The following is a 22,681-nucleotide window of genomic DNA, read 5'->3' as shown; positions in this document are numbered from 1 at the left end:
GAGGTTAGGCCATGACTTTTGCTTTTGAGTTAAAAGTTTGAATTTTGCTTTGAAGTTGATATAATTTCAAATGTTCTTCAGATGGTGTTTGTTTTAGAGCAATCAGTCTTATGTGCCTGAATTAATTATTTCTAAGCTAGGACTTGAAATTTGTGTAAATTTTCATTTTCTAATTTGGAGATAATACTTTGATTGAGGCTTTAGAGCCAATTTCAGTCTAAAATCCAAGATTGCCATTTTGTCCCATAAAAATAACGATCAAAATTTCATCCTCCTATTGTGTTATTTTTCTTGATTTTGAGATATTTTCTAACAATAAGTTAGTTTTGAGGAATGACAACATAACCATTATTTGCAAGGAATGACAATATAACCATTATTTGCTTACATTTAATGGTTGGTGGAGTGCTAGTAAAATGTAGTAAACACAAATTATAACATGTCAAATAGATGCTTAGCACTTGTTTAGAGCTTAAAAAGGTATTTTATGGTCACTCATTTGACTATAATGTAAATGTCATGTTATGACAAAGTTCACCTTTGCAGTTTGACTATAATGTAAATGTCATGTTATGACAAAGTTCACCTTTGCAGTATTGGGCTCTCCTAAAATTGTTTTTCAAATAAGCCTGCACAAATTGTTTGCTAACTCTCCTTTTGCAAGCACTAGTGCTCCATTTGAACTTTCAGATATCTATTTTTACCGATAAATTAGAAATTTTTCTCAACAATTTTTTTCTAAAAGTGAGAGACTCTTTTTAGGATTTGTAACATGTCTGACACCTAGGATTGTGCATGTGACTTTATTGAACATTTTGATTCTCACATCTCCAACTTCTACTATTTAACAGGAGTCATTACTTTATGTATGAACAATACCCTCATCACATGGTTGGTACTTATAGAACCAATCCCTACATGGAGTCAAGTAGAATGATACGCCTGAATCAAGTAGTTGATATTGCAAAACTTCTTCTAATTATGACCTTCATGCACCAAATATAGATTGGTCGCAGTTTATAATTTTTCAAAACAAATATACTACTTTTTCACCAAAAAAAAAAAAAAGTCTTTTAAGGAAGAATTTTAGGTTTTTTTTTTTTTTTTTTGAGTTTTTCTAGACATTTGCCCAGATGAAGAGGATATGTGGTTACAAAAACATTATTATCATTTGAGCATTATTCTAATTATTTGAGACCAGCTTCTATCAAGGATCATACCCTTAATGTACAAGGAATGCCCTACCATGGCATATAACATTAAATCAATATTCAAGATAGGGATGTGGTAAAAGTTTTTCTCTAGCAGCCAACCTAACAATACTAGCTTTCTTTCTCATCGAGTCTCGAGACCAGCAATGGTGGAGTTGTGTTTATATAAAAAATAGCCAAAAAAAGTTAACACTTAACAACAAAAAAGAAAGATCGGCAAATATTAGATTAAGATGAGGTTTGACAAGTCCTTACTTATCACCATCATTTGTTTGTAAGAGATATATAATAAAATAATGTAAAATAAATAAAACTACCAAACTACATATGAAGATAGTAGGGGTATTATGTTGCCCCCTAGGTTACATACATGACAATGGTGTAATCCATGGTCATATCGAAAGTACTAGAAGGGTCAAAGACTAAATAACCTTCACATTTCTTGTGACCTTGAGGCTTTGAATGTACAAAGCTATTTTTCCATTTTCGGTCTGCAAGTTCTCATCTCATTCACCATTTTCTCTCTCTTCATGGATTCCATTTGCTCTTTTGACAAGGAATCAAGCAAAAATTCTTTCCATCCTCTCTCCTGCTCTCAAAACACTTTCTTTTTTGTGTTGTTTTTTATATTTATGCTCGTTTGATTTTTTTTTTTTCCTGAGATATCCCCAGTAGAGTTTCGAATTGCTCACTCAATTCTTTACTTCAAAACTAATAGTTCCAAGCTACTTTGATTTCTTATAACTAGCTGTACAGAAATACTAGTTCCAAACTGCTTTGAATTGTTACAATGAGCATTCAGAACTAATAGTTTGGATTAGCTTGATTCCTTACATTGGGCAATCCAAAACCAATACTTTTGGACCTTTGGTTCCTTATAATGAGTGATTCAGATCTAAATTAATAGTTTTGAATTAGGATATTATGAAAAAAAAAAAAAAATAGAAATAAAAGAATATAAAATGTTGAAGATACTAATTATAAAGAATACGAACATGATATTTCTTTTACTATGGGAGAAATCAATATGTAAATTGGAAAAAGACCGTAGGATTCCCACAAAACAATGGCGCTTCTATGGAGAACACTAACATTAGAGCCAAGAAAGCCCATGGAAGTACTAAGAGATGTAGGTCTTTTGCAAAAAAATATATTGGGGGAGTTATTTTATGCCACCATATCATATATTAATACATTTGCATGATCTCAAATTTTGGATTGGGACTCTTTTCATCCCAACAATTAATTCCAAAATTTTTTGTATAGGGACTCTTTTCATCCCAACAATTAATTCCAAAAACTAAAATTCAATTTGCACTTTAGGTGTGGTTTAAATGAGCGCACTTCAACAATGAATCTTGACCATCCATTTGGTAAGTTTTAAGATATTCATCTATTGAAAATGAAGCCATCTAGAAAGTTCAAAAAATGGAAAAAAAAAAAATCCTTCTAAACCCTAAGTTAAGTAGGTTAAATTTTTTTTTTTTAAGTTATTTTCAAATTTTATTTATTTGTGATTGTTTATCAAAATAAAAAGAGTATTTTAAAAAAATTTATAGTCAAACAAAAGGGCCCTAACAAGATTTTTGAGTGAGGAAGTAAAATGAGGATAAAAGCTATAAATTTTTTGAACTTCACTATGAAATTAATTTTTATCGTGAAAATTTTACATGTTGTGCCTCACGAATGAAATATATGTGAACCCCATAAATTCCATTCTCAACTATCTGATCTGAATGGATGACTATGATAACGTTAGACACATGTTGTGCCAAATACCTTTTATTTTAATTTTTCTAGATGCTTTCTTTGCATAAAGTTTGTCGCACCCGCTGCTTATTGGGCTAGAACGGCCAACGGGATGACTTGGGCAAGGCCAGCCTCGGCCCTAACGCGCCCTAGGCCTAGGTCTAGTCCCGGGCCGGGCTAGGCCAAATACAATCCAAGAAGAAGAGAAAAAGAGTAAGTTAAAAAGGGTTGGGCCGAGCAGAACTGAGCCACCCTAGCCCAACCCTACCCTTGGGTTGTGGTTGCCCTGCCCTGGACTGACCCATGGCCACATCTTGTAGCCCAGGCCCTTAAGGCCGGGTCGAGTCGGCCCGAGTTGCCTATTGCCACCATAAATAGGGGCGCACCTAGCAAAACAAATGTTTCTAGCCGAGGCTTTAAACAATCAAAGTAAAGCTCACCTTCAAATACTGTCGAGAAATGTAGTTTCAATATTGAAATCCTTATGATAGCCTTAAAATATATTTTCATCGTTAATTATAAAATTTAAAGCTTAAAAAATAATATAGATCAAGCAGATCTATGAAAACTTGAAAATCTTAAAAATCAACTGTCGAAAAATGCGTTACAAGATGCACTATTTCCAAAACTTGAAATCCATTTTTTTTCTCATGTCCATGCATTTTGTTGTCGACATGATCAATTTGAGGATATTTGGACATCAATCTGAGGATATTTGGGAATCAAAACAACCACTTCTAGTAAAATTTTTGAGGTGGGCTTTAATTTAATTGTTTAGAGCCTTGGCTCTATGTAAATTTTTTTCATTATTTATTGTTTTGTATTTTTGTGGCCACCCTAAGTCAGTATCAAGCATCTTTTGATAAGCATTTTAAAATTACATTAAAAATATATTTATATTGTAAAAATGAAGATGGTTTGATAAAGTTGTAGCTCTATCAAAACAAGTAAAGTCTCACTTCATAATTAAAGCATTAAAACACCTTTACACCAATAATCTTAGCTTGAACATGAAAAAAAACAGATTTCAAACTTTAAAATAGCGTACATTCTAAAAAATTATCTAAAACGCCCAAGATATATACCATTTTTAAGTTTCAAATTCTACTGTCGCTACTGAAAATTGATTTTAAAGCCATCATAGATATTTTTATTGTCGAAATTGCTTTCATACAAGAATTTGAAGTAAGGTTTTATTTTGTGGGTGCAGTTTGCATACGGACGCATTCATAGGTGTAGAGGTAAGGTGCACCTTCAAATTTTATCATGATCTATAATTTTGATGTAAATCAAGGATTATCTCAAAATCTACTTTTATATCTAATTATAAAATTTTAAATTTAAAAATAGTTATTTTTGATGTAAAATTTTTCAAGGATTATCTCAAAATCTACTTTTATATCTAATTATAAAATTTTAAAATTTTAAATTTAAAAATGGTTAATATCAAATAGATCTATAAACAAAATACACTATTTTTTAGACTTAAAATCTTTTTATGTTTCATAACCGTACAACTCGATGTCGAGATACTCGATCAAAGGGTTTTTCAACATTAAAACTACATTTTTCCGATGGATTTTTGAGGGGTAAACTTTTTCTTTCATGAACCCTAGGAGTTGCACACACCTCATCCTTAAATAGTTATTTTACTGAGAGAGAGATTGGTGCTGTTCTTTAGAGAGAGGAGGCTCAGACAACTTGGGTATTCTTCTTAGAGAGAGAAACACCAATCACATATAGTTGTTTGTTTTTTGAGAGAGTAATCGGAATCATAAGGGTTGGTTTCTCTTTTTATTCCGAGAGGAAATGGCACTAGGAGAGGAGGTGAGTAATAAGCAGATCATATTGAAGAACTATGTGACTGGTTTTCCCAAAGAGACAGACATGGAAATGGTGTCAAGTTCCATTAAAGTCAAAGTACCAGAAGGATCAAAGGCTGTTTTAGTAAAGAACCTGTACCTCTCTTGTGACCCTTACATGAGGCTTAAAATGACCAAACCAGAAACCCCAACCTATTTCACTGAGTACCCGCTTGGCTCTGTAAGTGCCCTTCTCCTTAATAACTTCCTCTGTTTTCATGGATTACAGTGGAACTGTTTATATTTCGTAGAGTAGTCTATGACTCGGGGGACGCATTTCCCGCTTGGCTCTGTAAGTGCCCTTCTCCTTAATAACTTCCTCTGTTTTCATGGATTACAGTGGAACTGTTTATATTTCGTAGAGTAGTCTATGACTCGGGGGACGCATTTCTTGATCAATTATATATATATATATATATATGTATATATATATATATATATATGTATATATATATATATATATATATATGTATATATATATATATATATATATATATACATATATATATATATATATATATATATATATAACTTTTGCCCAAGAATCTCCCTAAGTATTAAACTGGTAAGGAAATTATAAAAGATTGCGGAATTTATAATAAGTAAGAAAAGATTGTAGTATTATAACTTATTAATTGCTGAAGTATAGAAACATAATAAAGAAATGCAAATATTATAACAATAATTGGTAATACTGAAATGTCAAAGACAATCCAGGAAGTATGAGTATAATCAGAAATTTTAAATGTAAAGACTAACTTGAACTGCATTACTTACTGATTACATATACATAAGCTTGCGAATTTCCTCCACTCGGAAGGCAAATAGGAAGGTAAAGAGGACTGGTTACAATCACACATAAAAGTTATGGAGGTTACCGACTTTATGAAGTTCAGTCGTCGATGACCTTTGTCTCAGATACAGATTGAGAAGAGAAGAAGGTAAGTAGAAGAGAAGAGATCTTATGAGAGAGAAAGTATGAGAAGATCTAGATCTAAAGAAACTATGCTGCTGTGCTGCTGTGCTGCTGTGAGATCGTCTGCTGGTATGCTGGAAGATATCCTTGATGCTCTGCCTTCTTCTTTGTTGAAGAGGGGTATTTATAGAAGGCTTGAGTGGTTGAAATCAATTGCTTGCTGATGAAGGAAAGGATGTGATTGGCTGAAGGAGGTTGTGGCTCAGGATTGATTGCTTGCTGGAGAAGGCTCCGTGAAGATAAGGAGATGATACGTGGCTATCACTGATTTGCTGATGACTAATGGGGAATCTTGTATAGTGATGATGCGTGTGATCTGCGGTAGGAGTTCTTCGTATGTGTGGGAGAAGAAGGGAATTGGTCCATGGATATTGATTGATGTGACCTGGAAAGGGAGCAAGGTTGTCCTTTATATGCCGTGGCCTTTGTCGTCTTATGAAGAAGGAATCTTTACTGTAGCGGGACGCGTCTTCTTTATTGGAAAGAGAATATTGTATGCTGTAGTAGTCTTATCACTGTCGGTGTAGTCATATCAATGTCGGTGTAGTCATGTCGATGCTGAAGAAGGAATTGGATCACCGGGTCGGGTCATTTTGTGGGCCTTTGGCTGAAATCATCCAACAGGGGATTTCCTGACTGGACTGTTTCTTCTGATGATGTTGGTACGGCTTTATTGGGAGTGAAAACATGGAGCAATGTTTGCTCTATTTCCTCAAACGTAGCATTGGGATTTGACTGTTTCAATCTTTTGAGATAGGCTGAGAAAGTAGGGAGACTGACTGTATTATATGTAGCAGAGTTGAAGGTTGTGGGTTGTGGAGGTATTCTTTTCAAAGGTAAAGTAGCAGGATTAGTATTGAAGATATCCCACCATTTAACCTTCACGGTTTTGCCAAGTTGGGGAATGTAAGTATAGTCAAGAGTATTATTTTCAGAGATTGAATATTCCCATTTGAGAATCCAGGGAATTTGGTAGATGGCCATAAAATAAAGGTGGTAATCATCGGATTCAGTGCAAGTATTATATTCAACAAATTTAGTTTGTAAGGCTTGAAATGGTTCTGGCATTATTTGGGTTAAGGATCCCCAGATTAAGAACCAATGTCGGAACCAGCTAGGGAATCTTTCAAGGATAGGGAATTTGAATTGGATATACCAGGAGTGTGTATTATTTTGATTTTGGTAAGCAAAGACTTTGTGCCATGCTTCAATATATTCACTATACTTATATGATTTATATTGAAATCCTGGATTGAGAAGCTTTTTCCCTTGATTGGGATTGCAGCCCCAATCTTCATATGAAAGTAACCTTTTGATTTGCAATTTTGAATATGCAAATATTTTGGTATTTTCTTGGTAGAAATGTACTATGGAAACTGAACCAGTTTCCATAAGTATGGCTTCATACCATTCTCGATTCTTGATACCATAAGAAGAGTTCATATGGTTGGATAAATATAGGGGAGCTATTTTGCATGGGTCTAAGCCAATATGGTTGTCTGAGATAATAGTTTCTGGTAAGAAAGCAATGTCAGTATATACTGACTTGGGAGAATTTGAAGTTTGTTTATTGGGATACGATGCTGGGGTGAATGCTGGACTTGGGGTAACAAATGGACTTTGTGGAGGAGATTGGATTCTGTATTCTGGTACATTTGTGGACCTCAAGGGTGACATAGGGGTTAGGTCAAGAGGAGAATGACTGGGCATGAGAGGCCCATATCTATTGCTTTGAATTAGGTCCATTGGTTGTTTGCCTTTGGAAGAAGGATTCATTTTTGTATTAGTAATATGTTTAGAGATGTGCAAACCTTGAGAAGAGAAAACTGTAGGGCGAAATGATTTCGTCCTGTTGTCTTCTTTAGGATGATGGTGGATATGGTCCCCCCTGCAAAAATTCACGGGTTAAGAAGTCAGGAAGGGAATTAGAAGAACCGTGCAGATGTTCAATGGAGAAGTCGAATGCAGATAAAATTGCTTGCCAACGGGCAAAATTTGTTTAGAAACAAGATTTTGGACATCTTTTTGCAGAATATCCTTTGCAGCTTTACAATCAGTGCGTATGAGAAAATGTTGATTGAGAATATCAGTTTGAAATTTGCAAACACAATGGATGATAGCAAGTAGTTCCTTTTTAACAGTGGAATAATTCTTTTGAGTTGGATTCCAGGCTTTGGAAGTAAACCGTATTAATTGTTCCTTAGAATTATTAAGAGATTGTTTTAAGATGCCTCCAAGGCCAAGATCAGAAGCATCGCATTCAATGATTTTAAATGCAATGGGATCAACTAGGTTTAAACATGGAAGTTCTTTAGCTTTAAGTTTAAGGCGTTGTACAGCTAAAGTATGAATATCAGTCCATGGGGGAGGATGTTTTTTTAAGCGATCATAAAGAGGTTTTGCATCTAAAGCAAGATTTTGGTAAAAATCACTTATGTAATTTAGACATCCTAGAAAGCGTTGTAATTCAGTTTTATCTAAGATTTTATCAGGGAATTTATCAGCAAAAAGTATTGAGCGATCAATTGGGATGATAGTTCCTTGATTTATATTATGTCCTAAGAATCTTATTTTTGTTTGAAATAAATTTAACTTAGTGGAGGAAACCACTAAACCAGATGTCTTTATTAAATGGATAAAAGTATGTAAGTGTTTGAAATGCGTTTCTATAGATTCAGAGAAGACTAAAATATCATCAATGTAGACAATCATAAATTTGTAAAAGGGATTGAATATATCATTCATAATTTTCTGAAATTCAGATGGAGCATTTTTCAATCCAAATGGCATGACATTCCATTCGTATTGTCCAAAGGGAACATTAAAGGCTGTTTTATATTTATCTTTTTCGTTTATTTGGATTTGCCAAAAACCGGATTTTAAATCGAATTTGGAGAAGATTACAGCATGTAATAATCTATCTAGTAGATCTTTTTTATTTGGAATAGGATATCGGATCCATTTTAAAACTTTATTAAGGGGTTTATAATTGATGACTAGTCGAGGAACACCTCGTTCTTGTTCAGCATTTTTGTTAACATAGAAAGCAGAACAACTCCAGGGAGAAGTACTAGGACGTATTAATTTCTTATTGAGTAGATTATTTATTTCTGTTTGACATGTTTGTAGTAGTTCGGTATTCATTTGGATTGGCCTAGCCTTAGTTGGTATTTTTGATTCATCAAAACTGGTTTCATATGGTAATCTTACTATATGTTGTTTTCGATGCCAAAATGCATTGGGTAGTTCATTACATATTTCTTTTTCAATAATATTCTTAAGGTGATGTATTTTTTGTATTATTTCAGAAGATTGGAGGTTTTCGCTTATAATCTTATGTTTGATTTCCAATTGTAATGATCCTAAGAAACTTTCTTTATTTTTGATATTTTGTTTAACAGTATTTATTTCTTTAATTCTCGGTTTATCAAGAAATTCAAATCTAATGGATGCACCATGTACATTTGTTTCAAGGCCTGTATGGGAAACTGTAACTGGATATAATAAAGTAAGAAAAGGGACTCCTAAGATTACAGCTTGACTGAGTCCTTTGACCATGATGAATGGAGTAGGGAAGCAATGTCCTTCCGTACATATTTTTGCATTGGAAAGTTTGTATTTGATAAATAGTCTACTACCATCGGCTGTATTAAGGATTTGGGTCGTTTTATCAAAATATTTAGTAGGAACTAATCCTTCATTAAGACAATTCAAATCAGCTCCCGAATCTATTAAAGCTAAAGATTGAAACTCAAATTCATCATTTATTACAATGGTTATTAATACAAACCATTTTTGTGTGATTACTTTATTTATTATATTAACCGAATGTCTATTGGATGAAGATTCACCACAATGTATTTGATCTAAATAATCATTAGGATGATTTGAATAATCATTGGGATGATATGATTTGAGTAAATGATTGAATTCTACCATGTCTTCCTCAGTCTGTACTTCAGAAGTATTATGAAGTTCAAGAATTTGAATTCTTGTTTTTAGTTGGGATAATTCTATTTTGACAGTATTAACTTCAGCTTTGAGTTCAGCAATAGTAGGTTCCTTTTGGGTAGCTTCATGCTGACTGATTCTTTTCATAATATCAGAAAAATTATAATTATCAGGAGGTTTAATTAATGGTGTATGTTTTGTTTTTGATTTAGTTAGATTTATAAATTGAGTAATTATTTCTCTTTTTTCATTGGGATCGGATATTTTTTCTATCAAATCTAGAATAAGATTATCTTCTTTTGTTAATGTATGAATATCAGATGATATAGGACAGTTGCATATTTCATTAGCATCGTCAATATCCGAACTGTTATTTGACCAATAAAAATCATCATTATGTATTGTACCTATAAAGGAAGTATCACTACTAGAAGAAGTAGTATCCGAACTTGAACTATCTGAATCATATAATTGAATAATATCGTAGATTTTATTTCTAATGGATTCATCTAAAGTAATCGAGTCTAATTTTTGTTTAACTTTACATTGGCTTTTGTAATGGCCTATTTTTCCGCATTTATAACAAACAGGTAATTTTTTCTTATTTTGAAATGATTTAGAAGCAAAACGTTTTGTAAATTTCTTATATTTTTTCTGCTTAGTTGGAAAAGATTTATACGTTTTATCGGGTTTATCTCGATGTTTTTTCCTTTTATATACTTTACGTATTTTATGCGGTTTGGTTCTATCTATATGTCCTTGGTCCATATGATAGCCAAATTGTTGGCAAAAATCTCCTAATTCTTTCTTGCCACTTAGATTCTGTTTATCGAGTTGTCTTTTGAGTTTTAAGTCTGTGCATAGGGCTAAGCCTTCAGCACAAATTTCTGAAGATAACTCGCCTAAAGTATATTGGGAATAATTGATCATACCGCTATTTTTATTTTTGAGACGTTCTTTTACTTTTTCAGCAAAGAGGTAAGGTAGTCCTGCTACAAATTTTTCTTTCCAGTGATCCAGGTGACTATCTTCTCGTATAAGTAATCGGGAGAAAAAAACGTCTTTATACCATTTATAATGTGACAATGTTGGACATCTTAAATTGGATAGAAGGTCAGCAGTTCTTGCTGCAAGTATTGATGTATTCCCTATGAAATGAAGAGCAATGGTGTATATTAGAGAATTGACAGCATCACTCTCAGAATATACCATATCCTGATTATGTTCATTTTTTGCTGTCCATTGCCTAGTATTGGTTAATATATTTTGTTTTGTTTGTTCATTTAAATATGAATCCCACCATCCTCTCAGCCATCCAGTGAAGCCTGAGACTATAGCTTTGGCTATTTCTTGGTCATGGCTTCCAGCCATTTTACAAGCAGATGCATACATAGTCATATGCTTCATTGTATCTAGGATCCTATGATCAGAGATACCGTCTATATTCCAATCTATGATGGTCCTTCCAGAATATGTAGAAGTATGACTTGTTAAGTCTTCTTCTAATTGTATATCAACAGGAGTTGGTCTTTTGTAATAAGGACGAGCATTTATCGGTTGCCAATTTCTATTATAATTAATCCGATTGATACTTTCTGGGTTAAGTTGTATTTCGGAGAATGCTTTTTGCATATTTTGTATTGTATTAACAATTGATGGTTCTATAGATGGTTCGATGATTTCATTTGTTTGGAAAAGTGTTTCTTCTTGTAATGTCATAGTATCATGTTCAGGGATTTTCTCTTTTCCTTTAGTACCGTCTGGGAGAATAGGGGCGGATATTATTATTGTTGGCTTAGGTTCTTTTATTTCTAATTTTGATAATTTAGAAATTAGTTGTCCCATAAGGGTAGTATTATCTTCGCCTATAAGAAATTTTTCTTTATTCAAATCAGGAGGTGGTTTGAAAAACAATTGTTTTTTCTCTTTGTGACTAGGTGGTTGTAATAAATTTTCTATTCTATTTGATTGTTTTCCAAGGGTATGAAGACAGAGATTTGTATAATTGTTTTGTTCAATTATGTGTGGAAGTAACTCTATACGAGGTATATTAGCATTATTCAATTTGTAAGGTGTGGCTACTGTTTCATAGACAACTATTTGGGTAGATGGCGATCCTTCAGTTTGTTCTGAAGCTTTTGGTACCGTAGTTGCCATCCCTTGTATTTTCAGACTTTGTTCTGGAGGGTGTATGGATTTAATTGATTTTCCTTCTGTTGTATTAAAGGTAGTATATTGAGTTTCTACTGTATTTAATTCAAACTCAGGAATTGGGATATTATGTTGTTTAAGAGTATCTCTTAACCAATCGAAAAAACATTTTCCTTTATTACCTTTTTGTCTCCATCTATTGAACTGGGAATGGAATAGTTCTACTAATCTAGGTTTGAATTCTTTAACATACCATTTTCTAATATTATCATTTTTTGGAGATAGAAAATCATTTATAATATCTTCCTTTGTAAATGTTTCTTCAATTTGTAGCACTTGGATAAATCCTGATTCAGCTTGTTCATATTGAGGTATAATAATATTATCAGATGTGCGTAAAAACCCTTCTAACTGTGGTTTTGAAATTGGAGTAGCTGATATATGAGAATTCTGATCATAGGTTGTAACGGATTTTCGTGGAGGTTCTAAGTTTCTAAAAGAATGGTTGCTTATGGTTTCTGATGTGGATGTCTTGTCTAGAAGACTATTATTAGTAAATTGGATTTCAACATTTCCATCCGTATATTCTGAAATTCTGTCTGGGATGTTCTGAATAGGATTTTGTGATGATGGTTGGTTGTTATTATGAATAGCCCAAGTATGGGGTAGGACTATATCTGACCATGATATTGTTTTTGGTATGATCGTATTTGATTTTTCTATGTTGGTTTGAAAAAATATTGTTTGTCCCTTATTGTCTATTTGAAGTATATTAGGACATAATGTATTCATTACCTTATAATATATCCTATAAATAATGGCTATATTTTGCGAACCTGTCATCATGTCAAATCCTTGTGTTTTAAGATTTAAAGATAAAACATTTAATATGTTTGGGTCTGTTAATGATACAGAATAATTTGGAAAGCAATTGAAATATATCGGTCCACTACATAAACTAGTTTCTACCATTCCTAGTAATGAATCTGAGAATTTGTTATGTCTAGTATCTCGTAAACAAACTAAAATAGAATTATTTAGTCCTAGTCTAGTGAGTGGCTTAACTGCTACTTGTATTAATCCTATATGTAAATATTTATAATTCTTATTTTGATGAACTTGTAATATTTTTTTAGATAGTAATTGGAAATCTTCTTGATTACTAGTAACAGAAAGAGTTTCTTCTACTGTTTTTATGGCATATCCGACTTTAAGGTCGAATGTACCCTTTTTGTAAATATCAGATATGGGAACCTTGGGTATGTTCCAGTTCTGGATTTGATTTTCAATATCGTTTATAACAAGTTCTTCTTTGTTTTTAATTCTTAGAGTTCTATTAGTTTTACTAGTTGTGGTATCTGTTAGATTCTTAATAAATTTCTCCATTATTAGGTTGCGGATAATGACAACTCAGGACGACCAAAAGTCCAGCGTTTTCCCTAACGGCTCTTCCTCGGCCTTGGCGGTACTTTGCATAAGACCTTTTCTTCTCGTGTCTTAACACTCGGACCAACTTTCTCTAATGGATAAAGTTCTTAAGTTTCTTAAGATAGCAAAACTGGTAATACTATGAGATCTCTAATACAGGGTGGCTCTGATACCATCTCTAATACATGTCGATGCTGAAGAAGGAATTGGATCACCGGGTCGGGTCATTCTGTGGGCCTTTGGCTGAAATCATCCAACAGGGGATTTCCTGACTGGACTGTTTCTTCTGATGATGTTGGTACGGCTTTATTGGGAGTGAAAACATGGAGCAATGTTTGCTCTATTTCCTCAAACGTAGCATTGGGATTTGACTGTTTCAACCTTTTGAGATAGGCTGAGAAAGTAGGGAGACTGACTGTATTATATGTAACAGAGTTGAAGGTTGTGGGTTGTGGAGGTATTCTTTTCAAAGGTAAAGTAGCAGGATTAGTATTGAAGATATCCCACCATTTAACCTTCACGGTTTTGCCAAGTTGGGGAATGTAAGTATAGTCAAGAGTATTATTTTCAGAGATTGAATATTCCCATTTGAGAATCCAGGGAATTTGGTAGATGGCCATAAAATAAAGGTGGTAATCATCGGATTCAGTGCAAGTATTATATTCAACAAATTTAGTTTGTAAGGCTTGAAATGGTTCTGGCATTATTTGGGTTAAGGATCCCCAGATTAAGAACCAATGTCGGAATATATATATATATATATATATATATATATATATATATCTTTTCATAGATTACAGTGAAACTGTTATATATCGAACAGTAGTCTAAGAGTCGTGGTACATTTTTTCTTGTTTATATATATTTATATATGGAAGAAAATAAACAGTATTTTTTCCCATGGGCTAGGTGCTGTCCGATTTTTTCAGACGGCAAGGGTTAAAGACCGCCACAGATCTAGCATCCTTGGCGGTACCTATGTCATGGACTTAGCATGGCCGTCGTAGTAAAAAAAAAAACACGTGAAACCGCCACGGACCACACACACGGTCCATTGTCGCTTCTTTCAATAAACAACCATGGACATAGCAAGTCCTTGGCAGGGCGAAATACTATTCAAAGTCTCCTGTAGGTGTTTTTAAGACTTTTCCTAGATTTATCGAAAATTTGGGGTGTGTGTAATATGATCAAGTTGCACCAAAATAAAATATTAAAAAAATAATAGTTATAAAATAAAATAATGAAATTACCCCTTGAAACTTTACAAGTGTAGTTTGTATAATGTTTATCATTCAAATTATTTGTTTTATATTTTATTCATGTGCATCTCACTATGGCACACACACCTACAAAATTTCAGATCATTATGATTTGTAAAAAAAATATTAAAATTCAAACACTATTAAACATCTATGAACATGTGATAAACTTTGAACGGTGATAGGTGAAGTAATGTAGAACTTCACCTATAGGCGTTTTGTAGTGTTTTCTATATATATATATATATATATATATATATATATATATATATATATATATATATATATATATATATATATATATAAAATCTTCCTGTTAGCCCAAGAGCTAACTGGAAGATATGAACACAACGACCCAGTTTGAATCTGGGCCGATCTGACGATCACGAATGCTTAATAGTGTTTGAATTTTAATATTTTTTCTACAAATCCAAGTCACTTGAAATTTTAGGTGTGTGTTCATCAAAAAATAGGTGAATCTTCGAAAAATATCAAAAAAATATTTTACATGAAAAAAATTGACCAAAATACCCAAAAAAGTTTCGGGGGTATTTTGGTCAATTTTATTTTTGTGGATTATTTTTTTTATATTTTTATTAGGTGCGGCTTGATGAGAAGAACACATGCCTAAAATTTCAAGTGATTTGGACTTGTAGAAAAAAATTTAAAATTCAAACACGAAAGGAGGTCGTGACAGTCAGATCGGCCCAGATTCAATCGGGGCCGTCGGGCTCATATCTTCCTGTTAGTCCATGGGCTAACAAAAGTATCTTCCTATATATATATATATATATATATATATATATATGTGTGTGTGTGATCAATTTCCTCTGTTTATCTATGGGGCATCATCTATCAGTTATTGTTGGGGGACTGGAGATTAACCAATGTGGGACTCACATCCATGATCATTGAGGCATGGTCAATCTCTATTGTCCATCAACATTGAGTGCCTTAGTGGAATACTTCATATTGTTTTCTACTAAACCGCGGTATGGGTAAATACTCTTGTAAAAAGAAAGTATACTGTAACACTCATGACCACAGCAATTTTGTGGTCGAGTCCTCACTATACAATGCTACAATGGATTGGTTGGACAATGATATCTTTGGTGTTGTGTGTTTCAAGGACTCATGAGCTCGATTGATGTGGCTGAGCTTCAATTTACTGATTTTGTTGCTCCTCTTTCTCTCTTGGTTGTGAATGATCCTTGCGAGGCTAAGTAGTTGGAGGTTGTTTTAGGGAATTGGGATGTTATTGATGTCGACTCTTGAAGTTTTTGTATTCTAAAGCTGATTTTTTACGGTTGTTATGAAGTCAACTCTTGGTGATCTTAATAACCTCCATGGGATTAAGAATCTTACATAATAGTGTTATCTGAATCAAATCGGCCACTGAATTGATGAGGGATATAGTCCACTCAAAACCGGTTTGATTCTCGGTTAGCCCGGTTGGACCATATTTTTTAAAAGAAAGAAACATATGAATAATAATTTAAAAACATGAAATAAATTAATAAAATTGCCAACTTGTCTGACTAGTCAAAACTGGCGGGTCCAACTTGCCAAAACCGGTCAGACTTTGTTTTTAATCGATTCTTGACTAAATTTGATTCTCACTTTGGATCAAACCAGCTAAAGCACCAACCGGTTAGACCCGGCGACCCGATTAATCAGACCTAGCAGTCCAACTAGTCATATCTAGCAATCTCATCCCGTCTTGATAACTATGTTGCATAGTTCCTTTTTTTTAATGTTTCGTTTTTAACTTTTTATTTTATGTGGATAGTTTAGTGGCAGGAGTTGAACTTGGGGTATTGTGTTTCATTGTTAAAGTCTTCACCAATCTAGGCCAAGTCTGAATGATAGAAAGCTTAACGAGTTCTTTAGTGTGTCGAGCTTTTTGAAGTTTCAACCATGTCCATAGAGAGACCAATGAGGTGATCATTTTAGAATCCATCTTAATTTTTAATGTCATAGCTGTCACTTAGGAAAATGTTAAGTGGCGTTTCAAACTATAACCTGGATGTAACATTTTTATTTATGTTTTCTTCTTGTTGACAGTTTTGTGTGTGGCTCGTCTATGGTATATTTCCACTCTTCTCGCTATATTTGAACCAGATATGATTCTTGTATTTCCAAGAAAAGTGTCGACTTTCTGACTCTAGTGCATCTCATGGAAGGAGAAACTGATCTTACAAACTTTTCTTTAATACAGCAAAGTAAGAAATGTGACCAGAATTCTATACAATGTCAGAACGTTTTCTTCAAAATTTCCCCCAAAACAATGCTTATAATTTGAAAAACATTGATGCAACTACGTATCACAGTTAACTGCTATGAACTTGATGTATTTTGTCACATATAAATGTCCTGATTGAGTTTTTGTTGAGTGTTGTAGTCTTCTCTCATAAACGATGGGAGAATGGAGACTTTGGTAGATATATGGACTATTTTCAAATTATCAATTGTTTTGCATATAGTTTGCACATATAGATGTGATCATCTTAGTCAGTCTGATGTAAAGGAAGTTCTATGCCTAAAGACAACAAATATATTTTAGGATATGGGATAATGGAAGATATAATTCTGCACTTTCTTTTACCATTTTCATTGGATTTGTTTAGAGTCTTGAGACTGAATAGTTTTGACCTGAATGAAGATAAACCAATATATTGTACCATAACCATTAGCTCTACTGCATAAAGGTACCAAATTTGGCCAATTTATGCATTTGAAAAGGCCCTAGTATTCTCAAACTGTCCATCCTCTGGTTGTTAACTGTCTTATATGAACTGGAAATTAACTGGATTTCTTGATAGTCTTTATGCATCTCTGTTTGGTGCTTTTCCGTCAAGTTATAGTATTTTGTAGGCTATTATCAATAGAAGTCAGTGAAATCATTATCCAATTTTATTTACTTCCATAATTTATATTATCTAACACATTTGGAATGTATTCTTTCAAATTTTATTTACTTCCATAATTTAAATTATCTAACACATTTGGAATGTATTCTTTCAAAGGTCATAACTGGTTATGGAGTATCTAAAGTCCTGGATTCCGAGCATCCAAATTTTAAGGAAGGTGACTTGGTTTGGGGAACGACTAGATGGGAAGAATTCAGCTTGATAACAATGACTAAAATGCTTAGGAAAATTACCTACACTGATGTACCTCTTTCCTACTACATTGGCATTTTAGGTATTTGTCTTTCCCCTTTCCATCTTCCTTTTGTCCATGAGATCATTTGAACTGAGTGATCGTAGTTGATATTATCTTGCTACTCTTAATTAACAACTTGTTGTAAGGCCATTACTATTTTCATTATGAACTCCCCACATTCCTTTTCACCTTATAATTGACACAATTGAGACTTTTATTTCTAATTTTTCAGTTTTTTGTGTATCCATTTTACTGATTGCATTTCTATATTTCACATAAGGAAAAAGTTTATACAAGGTTGCAACCTTCAAATGTAGAAATAAAGATGCACCTCAAAAATCCATCGGAAAATGTTATTTTAATATTGAAAAACCCTCTAATCGATCATCTCGACATTGAGTTATATGAATATGAAAAAATATATATATATATTGTGTCCTAGAAATAGTGTATCTTGCAACACATTATCTAGACCGTCTATTTTCTAGATTTTCATATGTTTATAGATCTTCTTGATTTTAACCATTTTTGGAGTTTAAAATTTTATAATTAGATGTGAAAATAGATTTTCATAAAATCCTAAGAATGTTTTACACTAAAATTACATATTATGATAAAATTTGGTGGTGCGCCTTAATTGGATTAAGGTTGCAACCTTATAGAAACCACACCCTTCACATTAACATTCATATTCTTGTTATATATCTATACATCTTTTCTTTTATTTTGACTGTACTAAGGAATCTTTCTTTTTCTTTTTATGTGTTTGTGTTTGGCATGTTGAAACTTGCCGTATGTAACTATTTGTGGAACAATTGTCTATAAGTTTATACGATGTTATACAACCGTCAGAATAATATTGAAAGTTTCATTTAGAACTTCCTTGAAAGAATTATAAGGTATTGAAGATGCACCATTTTTATTAAAAACCTTTGCAGTTGTAAGGCATTTGATATAATATAAATGTCACCAAGTTTCTTAGCAGTAAGCATTCAACTTGAATTCTCAACTTCAGGGAAATTTTATGTCACCTTCTTTGGATAAAAGAGACGCAGCAGCTCATTAAATAGGACTTAAAAATGCTCACTTTTTATTATCTATTGTTCTGGAAAAGTGTCTATGTGTCTGATGAATTGATTGATGCTCATAAATAAGTTCTCTCAAAATTTGTTTTCATGTTTTGCATTTAATGATGGTTGTGGATCATATGAGGCCACGAGAAACTAGATTTGTGAATGGGGTGTTGCTAAGGCCTCTTTGTGTGTGGGGTGTAGCTAAGGCCTCTTTGTGTGTGGAGTCTTCTTTGTTTGTTTGTCAATTTGGCCTGTTTTGATCCTTTGTTGTGTTTTTGTTCTCTTAATGTGTTTGTGAGAGAGAGAGAATCATTTCCTTACGATTTTTGGGTAATTGAGCATCTTCATGTTTGGAGACAAGAATATTAAAGATCTTTTCTTCGTTGCATATTGTCTATAGGTATGCCTGGGATATCAGCATATGTAGGATTTTTTGAGATTTGTTCCCCTAAGAAAGGAGAACGTGTATATGTCTCAGCAGCATCAGGAGCAGTCGGCCAACTTGTTGGCCAATTCGCTAAATCAATAGGCTGTTGTGTTGTTGGTAGTGCTGGTTCCAAAGAAAAGGTAAGCTGCTATTAAGTTTTATCTTCTCTACCATTAAAGTAAGGCATAATTTTACTGTTAATCTTAAATGGGAGTTAGAATTAAATTTACATGAGACCTATGGCCCTCTTAGGTTGATCTATTGAAGTCCAAGTTTGGGTTTGATGAAGCTTTCAATTATAAAGAAGAGCATGACTTGGATGCTGCATTGAAAAGGTATGCCAACTTTTTCACAATTGACCTCATATTATGAAATGGGCAAAGCCCTGTCTTCTGGCATGAAATGTAAACCATTCTAAGTTTTTTTTGGGTAATTAAACCATTATAAGTTAGTGACATAGACTTATTAGTTGACTGTTGTAGATGCATTTCTAATTATTTAGTTGCGACTCAACAGTTTTGAATATTCTTTCCCCTCACTTTCTGGGGCCATCACTTTTCGGGCAGTGTGTTTATCATTTGCCAATGGCAAATGAAACATTATCTCATTGTATGGGGGTGATCTTTATGAGGTCACTCACATTTATTGTGTCGATAGCAGTTCTTTTATACAGGTAAATCTACATCAGCCCCAATGTTGCCTAGATACTGACTCGGGCATCCGAATCTGGCGCGTGTCAAAGTTTCTAGTGCTTCTGTCTCAAAAGCGAATATGGCAAGACATGTCCATATGGATCTTATTTTATAATAAGATAATAAAATATTAACGTATATATACATATTTATCACACTTGGATGTATACATATTTATCACACTTGGATGTGGTTGGTTTCCACACAAACTTGGCATAGGACATCTTGAGTGCAAACTCCACCCTTGTGATCTATACACTTCTTTTTTAGATCCCTGTTTATGGCTGGAAATGTCAAATATGGTTTCCAAGTATCGACATTTGGTTGGCATGTGATACTTCAGCAAGAATGAAGTGTATAGGGAACATAGCCTATACAAATCAACTCGCCAGTGTCCTCGCCCATTGGCTAGGCGGGTTACTAGGGTGTGTCCGAGTAACTCGCCCGAGTTAAAAGATAAAAATAATGGCAGAGATAATAATATATAATATATAACCTCTCTATTTCTTACATCAAACATAAAATACTGTGTTGGTTAGGTTTGCTACTCTTTGTATTCCCCTTTGCACTTAAGTCTCAGGTCCGAATCTCCCCATGGAACTTTTTCAAACTACCTTAATTTTTGGGTTTTATAAAAAAAATAAATGAATGCTGTGCTTGTTTTGGGGGTGGGGGGTGGAACACCAACGAAGCCATTTGTTCGCATATGGCTTAATATGCACATAGTAATATATATAAACGATACTTGCAAGGTTTACAACTCACTCAAGGAAAACTCGTGTTGCCCATATGGCGAGGCTGAGTGGATTGGCTGACTCTTGGTACCCTGATTTTTCCTTTGCCAAATGACAAAGTAGCCCAACTTTAAAATGATCCTGATTAGAGTTGTATTTATTGGAAAAGTAGGCATTCTTATTTTACAAAACCACTCTCTTAATACCATGTAATCTCTACAATGGCTGCAACCTTCTAATGAGTAGCACCCATGCTATTCACAGTCTCCCTGACTAAAGTAAGTTTTGAAAGAGTTTTAACTCCCAGTACCATTTTAGAGTTGATGGTAAAATGCTTAAAAAAATACCTACCTAAAGCCTTGAGATAGCACCTCAAAATCATTAGGAGAGAGGATGGATTTTTGCCATTGGAGCTTTTTTGTGTCCAAGTGGAAAATGGCTTCCTTTATTTCCTCTCTCAATGTAAGGCCTTTCCAACTACCTAAGCCAAACTACTAATGAAAAAATAACAGGAAATGAAGTACTCGACAAAATTAAAAAGTAAACTCATCCACAAAAAGCTCCAACCCTCAGAAAGCCAATACAACCTTTTTTATGAAATTCAACTAGTGTCCTTTCTCTATCTGTCTCAAGGTAGAATGATGAGCTTACTTTTATCGATAAGCATCGGATTTGAATCTACGACTTTGAGAACTAGAACTAAGCCACCAGTCTTGATGAGAATCAAATAAACTCTCTCTCTCTCTCTCTCTCTCTCTCTCTCTCTCTCTGTGCTAGAAGCAAAAAAGATCAAATCCCATTGTCAATCTCTCTGTCAGGTATTTTCCTGAAGGCATAGACATCTACTTTGAGAATGTTGGTGGAGCTATGCTTGATGCTGTGCTTTTAAACATGAGAGACCACGGCCGAATCTCGGTTTGCGGATTGATCTCTCAATACAACAAAGACAAGCCAGAAGGTGTACACAACCTCTTTTGCCTTGTATCGAAGCGCATTGAAATGAAAGGGTTCTTGGTATTTGATCATTGGCACTTGTACCCACAATTCCTAGAGGCCACTATTAAGCGTATCAAGGAAGGGAAGATGGTTTATGTTGAAGATATTGTAGAAGGTCTCGAGAACGCTCCCTCGGCTCTCATTGGACTCTTCACTGGCAAGAATGTCGGCAAACAAGTAGTCGTCGTTGCTCACGAATAATGCATGTGATTATTGTTGTTACATAGCAAAATGACAGTTGATACTATATTTGTTCATGTAAAGGCTTGGTACTTTGATATTATGCATGTGTAGTTTGGGTTAAGGCTTGTATGTGAGCCCTATCTGTTGGTTTTGTCTATATGTTATAGTCCTAGTATATGGGCTTCTATATGTTCTGGCTTGGGGGTAAGGCCATATTTTTTGTTTTTGAGTTAAAGTTTGAATTTGGCCCTAAAGTTGGAATAATTCCAAATTTTCTTCACATGGTGTTTGTTTTAGACCAATCAGTCTTATGTGCCTGAATTATTTTTAAACTAGGACTTGAAATTTGCCTAAATTTTCATTTTCTAATTTACCAATCAGTCTTATGTGCCTGAATTATTTTAAACTAGGACTTGAAATTTGCCTAAATTTTCATTTTCTAATTTGGAGGTAATACTTTGATTGTGGCTTTTTAGCCAATTTTAGGCTAAAATCCAAGATTGCCATATTGCCATCAAGATCAAAATTTCATCTTTCTATTGTGTTATTTTTTTTCACTTTGAGATCTTTTTTATCAATAAATTGTTTGAGGAATGGCAATATAACCATTATTTGCTGACATTTAATGGTTGTTGGAGTGCTAGTAAAATGTATTCGACTAAAATTATAGCATATCATATAGATGCTTAGCACTTGTTTAGAGGTGCAAGGGGTATTCTATGCTCGCTCATTTGAATTAAATGCATATGCAATGTCATGATGAAGTCTATGTCTGCAATATTGAGTTCTCCCTTCAACAAATCTGTATAAATTGCTTGCTAACT

General features: G+C 33.7%; 1 protein-coding gene across 2 annotated transcripts; it reads left to right on the top strand.

Annotated features, from left to right (window-relative positions):
* The first annotated feature begins 4,548 nt into the window (after positions 1–4,548).
* LOC18448629 (2-alkenal reductase (NADP(+)-dependent)) lies at positions 4,549–22,137 on the top strand. 2 transcript variants are annotated; one of them, XM_006858690.4, is made up of 5 exons: positions 4,549–5,003; positions 17,614–17,791; positions 19,226–19,392; positions 19,505–19,587; positions 21,497–22,137. In XM_006858690.4, the coding sequence occupies exons 1-5, from the start codon at positions 4,770–4,772 to the stop codon at positions 21,873–21,875; spliced, it is 1,041 nt and encodes a 346-aa protein (XP_006858752.1). In that variant the 5' UTR covers positions 4,549–4,769; the 3' UTR covers positions 21,876–22,137. The 2 variants fall into 2 exon arrangements, with proteins under 2 accessions (XP_006858752.1, XP_088725397.1); XM_088869271.1 differs by having other exon boundaries at positions 4,549–5,114.
* The last annotated feature ends 544 nt before the right edge of the window (positions 22,138–22,681 follow it).

Source organism: Amborella trichopoda, chromosome 6 (assembly GCF_054954075.1).
Source record: "Amborella trichopoda isolate Santa Cruz 75 chromosome 6, AtrichopodaSantaCruz75HAP2 v2.0, whole genome shotgun sequence".
In the NCBI taxonomy this organism is placed as follows: domain Eukaryota; kingdom Viridiplantae; phylum Streptophyta; class Magnoliopsida; order Amborellales; family Amborellaceae; genus Amborella; species Amborella trichopoda.
Note: the sequence above shows the minus strand (reverse complement) of the source record. Positions and strands in the feature narration are given on the sequence as shown.